The sequence below is a fragment of the Dendrobium catenatum genome, unplaced genomic scaffold (genome assembly GCF_001605985.2).
Source record: "Dendrobium catenatum unplaced genomic scaffold, ASM160598v2 fragScaff_scaffold_527, whole genome shotgun sequence".
Lineage (NCBI taxonomy): Eukaryota > Viridiplantae > Streptophyta > Magnoliopsida > Asparagales > Orchidaceae > Dendrobium > Dendrobium catenatum.
The window spans coordinates 35,769-44,422 of NW_021318989.1; the positions used below are offsets into that span (position 1 = coordinate 35,769).

At 38.2% G+C, this 8,654-nt stretch overlaps 1 protein-coding gene across 1 annotated transcript in view; it reads right to left on the reverse strand.

Moving 5' to 3' along the window:
- The window catches only part of LOC110093497 (probable transcription-associated protein 1), a 17,723-nt gene extending 10,626 nt beyond the window's left edge, over positions 1-7,097 (reverse strand). The window contains exons 1-5 of the mRNA XM_020818404.2: positions 6,811-7,097; positions 5,955-6,736; positions 5,740-5,865; positions 5,573-5,658; positions 3,834-3,942 (exon numbers count right to left, since the gene is read on the reverse strand). Of these exons, the coding sequence (XP_020674063.2) occupies positions 3,834-3,942; positions 5,573-5,658; positions 5,740-5,865; positions 5,955-6,736; positions 6,811-6,868 (1,161 nt within the window). The 5' untranslated portion in view covers positions 6,869-7,097. The remainder of the gene's footprint in view (positions 1-3,833; positions 3,943-5,572; positions 5,659-5,739; positions 5,866-5,954; positions 6,737-6,810) is intronic.
- Positions 7,098-8,654: the final 1,557 nt, after the last annotated feature.

Genomic DNA, 8,654 nt, shown 5'->3' on the forward strand with positions numbered 1-8,654 from the left:
AAGTGGAATATGTTTTGGAAGCTTTTTTTACTCATTTGCTCAGCTTCACTGATTTTTCTTTGTAATTCAGCCATTTGTGATGAGCTTATCTTCGGGCAAACTTTGATTCCATGACCACTAATCTTCAACAAATGAGCTTTCACTCCATAATATGATCCTTTGTATGTTGCATTACAAAAATTGCATTTGAATGCAATATTGCCTCCCCCTTCTGATGTTTTACCTATTTTTGTAACATGACTCCATAGAGATTTGTTATCTTCAATATTGATTTCTGATGGACCATCATCAGAACCAATTCCTACTCCACTTGAGCTCATTACCCTACAAAGGATTTATACAAATTAAAACATATGAATTTGAAACATGAAAAAATTTAAGTGAAAGTGTATATATGTTGCGACTATGCCGGGGGTCCAAGGGGGCGCTGCCCCCTGGTGGGGGTTTTAGGGGGCAACGCCCCTGAAACAAATTTTTTTTGTAAGAGTAAATTTGAATTGCTGTTTATTTTTAAAGTTGTTTTTATGAAAAGAAACCGAGCGGTACCGAGCATGTTTTAGCTTCTCGGTGCCACTTGGTACCATTCGGTACCCCTCTATACCGAGCAATACGAGCGGTACCGAGCAATACCGAGTAATACCGAGCGATACTGAGTTCCAATACCGAGCGGTACCGAGTTCCAATACCGAGAAGTACCGAGTTCCAATACCGAGTAGTACTGAGTTCCAATATTGCTCGGTACCAAGTAGTACCAAGCAATACCGAGTTACAGTACCGAGTTCCAATACCGAGCGATACCGAGTTCCAATACCGCTCGGTATCGAGCAGTACCGAGCAATACTGAGTTCCAGTACCGTTCGGTACCAAGCGATACCGAGTTTCGATACCGAGCCTATGATTAAGAAAACGAAGAACGACGAAGAAAACGAAGAACGACGAAGAAAACGAACCTTCACTGCTCACGTCGCCTTCACTGTTCGAGTTGTCGAGCCGCTCCGTCGATGAAGGATGATCCTATCGACTTTAATGCTCGCGCCGTCAAGCCTCTTTGTCGACAAAGGATAATCCTGTTTGCTTCTATGCTCACGTCAACGAGCCGCTCCTTCAACTATAACGAAGAAGATGAACACTTGTGTGGAAACGAAAAACCTAGCTCTTTGAAATGTTTCAGCCACATAAAGGAATATGGATATTGAGCGGAAACGGTGGAAAACCGAAAAGAATAAGGTAAATTGCGGCTCCGTGTTTTTTTTTAATAGGAAACGCGTATCGGATATGCGTCAAATTTAAATAGTATTTTAATTGGACACGGCAAATCCGTATCCGACACGTATCTGTGCCGTATCGAAGGCGTATCCGTATCCGACACGGGTCCGATACAGCACGCCTCGTAAATAGGAGTATCCGTGCAACATGTTACTTAATAATAAAAAGTTCATACAAGCGATATTTCTTAGAGGTTAAATGTGTCAAACATACTATTTAATATAATGTTCAAATTTTTTTTATTCTTATTAAGGGGTTGTTTAGTTGGCTAAAAAGGAATGTATTGTAAAAGTAATACTTTGGAGTTGTTCCGATGAGTGCAAAGTAAATGCAGATTAATGTTTTTTTTTTTTTGAGTAAATGAATGTAGTGTAAAGTTCAAAGATGGTGGCAGCGGCGGCGGTGGCCGACAGCGGCCGACCACACTGGTGACTAGCTGCGAGTGATAACGCCAAGTTGAGGTGGACGGTGGTAGCAGGCAACAGGAGGTGGCGGTGGCAAGCGACAGTGGCCGGTGACCGATGGCGGCGGCGACCAGCAACATGTGGCGATCGTAGCCGACGGGTGGCAACGGTTAAGCAAGCTTGCTTGCGATGACGGTTATCGCTCAAAACTGGGCGAGTTTAGTTTACCTAAAAATTGAGCTAAAATGATTTACACTACATTTACTTTGCATTCCTTTTTTCATCCAACCAAACATCAATATTTTCAAAACCCTTGCAATTGAAATATTTTATACCCATTATTTCCAACCAAATAGCCCCTAAACCAAACCCTTCATTGAAAAGAGGTCGTCCGCCAGTGAGGTTGACAAGTCGTTAAATGTTTAATGTGGTTAGATGTTCATCCAAGGGCAGGGTTCACGTCTCGCCCAAGGACGATGCTTGTATAGACAATAAAGCTAGTATCAATCCTCAAGCAATGGAGACGAAGATGGAGATACAAGAGAAACTTATTTATTTTTAAGAATAAGCCGCTATCATATTCATTTATTCTCTTAATAATCTTTAAAATCCTCTAGCGAGTTGCGGCCTTTGTAGCAGCCTTGCTTAGAGATCCACTTCCCATTGCACTGCCCAACAATCTAATATTGTGAATTCAATTAATCCCAAAGTTAGAATTGATGTTTAAATGGACAAAATGTTCACATAGGAGATATTGCTTAAAGGTGATATACGCCAAATAGCTTTATACAACTTAATTTATTATTATTATTAAAACTAACCCTTCATTAAATTGAGGTAGCCCGCCTTCTTGGTTGAAATCTATGAGTAGCTAAACATGATTTGTGACTATATGATAACCCAAGGACAAGGTTTGCGTCCTCCTGCATCTCTCCAAGGATGATTCTCATGCAGAGGAGCTGAGACGTCCTCCTGCAACTCTCCAAGGATGATTCTCATGCAGAGGAGCTGAGACGAACTTTAATCATCCAACGACAAAGATGAAGGAATTGATAAGTTTATTTTTCTTCCAAGCACCAACCATAGTGGTATTCCTTTCCTCTCCATATCAACCTAAATATCCTTAGGCAAGGTGCGGACTTCATAGTAGTGAACCTCAACAATCTCCTCTAAATTTATTATTCATCAAAATCTCCATCGTTTATCTATTAGTCATTGTGACCTCAAATATCTGTTCTATGTGTGCTACTCATTGTCAATATTCAATTTCCCGCCTTCTATAGCACTTCTAATTCGGTAATGGAGCTTGAGTAAGAAATGAAATTAGGGATTATGATAAGAACAAAAAACAAGATGTAGAGAAACACAAAAAAATGGCTATACCCTGTAGTCCTACCTCCCACATGAACTTTTCATGATTTACACATTAATTCTGAATATGGGACTAGTTTGGAACAATTATGAAGATTTAAGGGCCAAATTGGGCACATTTAACACTCCGAGACTAAAATGCCCCCTCATAAACAGCCAAGAGACTTTTAGATTTTTTTCTATATCACTAATCTAGAATTATTACTCTTAGCTAATACCGACATAAAACATGTAAAAATATTCTTTCTTATCTCGTAAAAATATTATTTAAGAATTGTAGACATCATTTCTAAGCCATAAAATGTTTGAAGCTTTTATACTTTGGGTTGATTCAATAACATTCTAGGTGTGCGATCAATAGGTTCTTGAAAACAAGAATCTTTCAATTCCTTTATAGTCATGGAAAAGTGCTGATAGTGTAGTTAATAGTTTCTTTTCTATACAAAATGTACATACCACAATCCAGAATATGTAAATCCTACCATGCATAGCAATCAAGCATAAAAAAATACTCTAATTATCATTACTTGTTTTCCGGTAAAAATAAACATATCATAGTGAACAAAAAAAACCAAATGATTAGAATCCAAACCCCAAACATGAACATGGGGGTTATATTATTTCAAATAAAGTTAATTAGCTATCCTCGTAAAAAATAATAATCAAATTCATCAAATGTCGGAAATATAGAACAGATTTTATGAATATCACAACATATGATGGGAAACATAATCCAACAATAAAAGTAAAATAAAAATCTGATAATGAAAAAGAAACCAACAAGAATAAAACCTGTGATAGTGAAAGCTCATTCCGAACGTAATGCACAATCTCTGCAAGAAGGCTATAAGCTAATGGCCTTAACGTCTCAATGCAAACTCGGCCTGTCCCAATCAAAACTCTAACAAAAACCATAAGACAAAAAATTCAGTCATCACTATTCATTGGGGATGGGTAAAACGATCTTACGCTTGTAAATATATTGGAAAAAAATACCATAAAGTAAGTATATCAACTACATTTGTTTGTAAAGCTTACAATTAACAACTTTTATAATGCAATTCTAAAGCTGCAATCTCGAGTCAAAAAATTTAACCACTGTTTTGGGATGGAAACCACTCATGGGATAGCATTAGCTACATAATAATAGTCTTTAATAAATTAAATATAGACAAAATAAAAGGCAAAAATGCTAATTTAACCTCACATGATGTATTGCATGATATAGTTAGCAATATTAGAACATAGGGTATGATAAAATAAATAATAAAAATAGTTTAACCAAGACTTTCAATGGCACTCTAATGTATGGTGTTTTTTAGGTTCTGAAATGGTTCATATCCAGTAAGTCGTAGAAATAGATATTTTGAACTTTTGACATAGGAACCTGTTCTCTATACTAAACTTATATAGGATAACCATGAAAGCTTAATTAAATGAATTTTAAAAACAAGTGAGTCTCTAATCATAAACTCTCTCATAGCTCCTTCATAAGTGCTCTCCCTCTAACTCCTCTCCCTCTATATTCACGCGTATCTCCATCCCAAAGTCTCTTGACCTCCACATAATCCACTCTCTCCCTATCATCTCTCTATATATAACAATTAAATCCCTTGCTAACTCAATAAATTTCCCTCCTTTTCCTCATCTCTTTTCCTCTTACTACAAGTATCGAGCTCTCATATTAAATTCCCCTTTTGACAAAATTTATGCCTCTAACACTTTTTTTAGCCCCATAATCTCTCTAAGAAATCACAAACTCTCTCCCCAATTGTCCTATCAAGTTTCCTTTCAGCAAGTTGCAATGCATAAGAGAACTAATCGATGTGCCAACAAAACTTAGCATAAGCACAAATGGATCTAAATATTTAAGAAATCAAACAACTATGCCACAAACATGAAAAATCTTAACTCAATCCTCTGCAAAATTGTTTTCCCCATTTTTAATAATGCAAAATCATATGCTTTCCTATGTGGATATTACTAAATTGGGAGAGCACTAATTGATTGAAATTAGACCATAGCCAAGTCCCTGGTCTTTCACTGAGATGGTCTCCCTATCTCTTTCCCTCCTCTACTTCCACGCATGTGCCGCATAGAGGGCTTTTCTCTGAGGTGAGCATTTTCGCAAGGAATCCACCCACTGCTATAAAAGAGAGTCTAGCACAATCTCGTGTATCAATTGGTGGAGCTAAAGGATCCCAGAGCTCCTTTTGGACCACAACGGAAATACCTATCCTATTGTCTACTGCCCTAAAGGATTATTGACAAATTCTTTAGAATAAAAAACTCCATTTTTGTGCGAATCAATGTTAGCCATATTAAATGAACCTTAACCAATGTTATTTCATCCCCTTAAGCACATTTTCATGAATTCAAATCAATTAAATTGTCTATCTACTGAAATTTTACAATTACCACGCAAATGCCTTTCCAGTATTGAAGTTGTTACAGAAATACCCTAACTATCACAATCCATATCAATGTGAAGGATAGACATGATGAACAAGAAAATTAGCATAAAGTCACACCTCTCCTCAAGAAGTGTGTCGATCAAAGGAAAAAGGCCTCTTTTGAGGTCTGTAGTTAGAACATGCTTCAAGGCTATCAGTAACTCCTGGAACAAAATAATCAGCAAAGAAAAACCTACTAGATCATTCAGCAAGATTGGATAAAATAAATTTAAGGAAGCTCTCACTTTTCTGATGGAAACTGAATCAGGGCATGTCACGAGTAAATTCACAATACTCTTGCAGATGCTTTCTTCGTGACTCCTTATATAATCAGCAAAGGACCTCAACAGGTAGGTCAAGAATGAAAGTGTCTACATAATAATGCCAGAAAGATTAAGAAGTAAACAGTCCGCAAACCATCGGAAAACAGGAAAAAAAAATAAACATAGGAACAGCTTACCTTGACCTGGGCACCCTTGAGCTCAACAAATTGCGTCTTCAGGTGAGGAGGGACCTTTTCAGGCCCTGGTATCGAGATGGCTGAAACCATAAGAGGCAGAAGGCAAGGGATATTGGTCTGCACAAGCTTGCTATAAAGCTGAAACATGAACATTACCACAAGCGGGCTCTCAGTCACGATCTTAAAGGACCGAGTACTCGGATTAAGCTGTCCAGCGCCAACATAGGGAACCGACGCCTGCGAAGCATCGAGTAGGGCAGTCCCGTCTTCCGCTCCAGGGCCACCTCCACCAATGAGGCTGCTGCTTCCGGCATTGGCGGCAGCAGCTGCGTTGGAGGCCGCTGTGGTGCTGGAATGGGGTTGTTCAAAGAAGTACCTAACAGTAGACGGGAAGCTTTGGTAGATGGCGCAGACGAAGTCAATGAAAGGCTGGACCTCAGACTCAACAGTGGGTCTGAAGTTGCGAAGAAGGTCGAAAATGATGCGGATGGAGATGAGGGCGTTGTCTTCGTTATCCTGGGTGAGGACCTGGAGAGACAGCTTGAGAAGATCCTGTACAAAGGGGCGAAGGACTTCGCTGTGTGGGAGCCGGTTCAGGATCTCCACCACCACGTTGCGAAGCTTGTGTTCGACGTTCTCCGTCATTTGAGGTGTGGTGATCTGCGTAAGGATCATCGAAAAGGCGCGGAAGTAGCACTTGAGGAAATTGAGGTATTCGGAAGTGTGCGCAATCTCCAGAGAGTCCCTTACTTCCATGACCATTTGCAATCGCGTTTGCACAGCTGCAATACCGAAAGCAAAACAATATTATAAATCGATTGCATGAGATAGAAAAACGAAAGGACAGAGCGATTACATAGGTCTGGCTCTATAAGGCGTTGTGCATGCTGGTCGTAGTTAGGGATTGGGCCCATGGCGGAAGAGCAGCGACGAACTGAGTCTAGGGTTCCGACGAAGTCTTAAACCTGTTTCGTTTCCTCGGCCTGAGGCCCGGTGGCCAACTTCAGCCTAGAAAAGGCGGGAGTCGCTGGCTTTGGAGTACGTCTTCTCCAGAGTAGGGAAGGCTTCAATATAAGCCACTCCCAACTAGCAAGTCTAACTCTTAAACTTCCGGTGAAGAACAGCACAAGTAGAATTTTTTAGAATGTTAGTTGAATTCTTTTAGAACTGGCCCAGATATAAATATCAAAACCTAGGGGGCCTAGGGTGTCAAAATAAGTTCCGGGTGAAGTACGAGTTCAACACAATTCTTCTTGGCCTATTGGTTGAGAGCTTAGGCTTCCAACTAAGAGGTCCAAGGTTCGAGTCTATGTGTATGCATTGTGTGTGTGAGCTTGCCTTAAATGGCCTAAATGTCCCCAAAAAAAAGTACGAGTTCATTCTTAAACAGACTCGACACTATTTGATCCAACTCGAATCCGATGGTTACTTTCTTGGACTCGAACCCAACCTAGTTAGAATTTGGGTCAACCCGACATGACCTGTCAAATCGGCTTTGAACCAACAAATAGTAGGTTTCATATTAAGGGCAAATTTTATTTAGTCTACAACAATTTAAATTGGACATATTACATGTTTACATTTTGCTACTTTGTTGAATTACGAATCAGTTTACAAAATACAAAAAATTTACAACAAAGTCGAATATGGAGTACATTAGTTTTCACTTTATTGATTTGCTCAATTGGCTCAGATTAATCCTTTAAATTATTAATCAACTAATGAATTATAAGTGTAATAAATATTACCATCCAATGTGGTAGTTTGTATTAGCTTAGTTATTATATGTTCAATTATGTAGTATCTGCTCATTCTAAGAGTACATAAATGTCACCTAGTTGTAATAGCACTTATCCTGATTCAATTCACATTTTCAATTAAGAAGGTTTTTCATCATTAAAGAAAAAAGAAGGTTTATCATCACTGCTTCATAAAGTTAAAATGTAATATAACAACAGGTTTTAGCAATACAGCAACCCGCCAACCCTTAAGACTCAAATAACAAACATACAGCATATTTGATCCAAACAACAAGTAAGCAACCCAAAACAACACAACATATCAACAGACGTAGGTAATAACACAGCAGTCGTAAGTTGTAATTTGAAGAATTGATAGCTAGCAGACATTATGAAAACTTTAAAAGCTATAAGCCAATAACATAGTAGCCGTAAGATGCTAGCTAGCAAACATTATAGAAGTCCAGCATGAGGAAGCAAAGCAAGCAACCAAGTGCAAGAACTTGGGCAGACTATAACTGAAAGTCTTATAACTTAATAAAATGTTAGATGATGGTAATGTTAAAAAAGGAAACAAATCACCCGACTACCGAGTTCTTTAACAAACAAAATATTAAATATTTTACATATGATTTGGTTGTATTATGTAACCATAAGAGGCTACAAAATGGCAGCTTCTATAAGATTAGTTTGTTTGTTTGTATTTATGTAAATAAACTAAAAGCATCTAATAACTAAACTTTTACCCTGCTCCCCATCATTTAGGTTCACATCTAAACTGAGGATATCATCAATAACAACATCAAGTTCGAGGTCATGTCCTACTGCAACAAATAAAAAAAATAGATTTGAGCTCTTACAAAACACTTGAGACTTGTAAATGTACTATATACAAATGGAATAGTTTAGAAAGATGAACGATAAAGCATCATGTTATCCGTATAACAAATCCTTTACACAA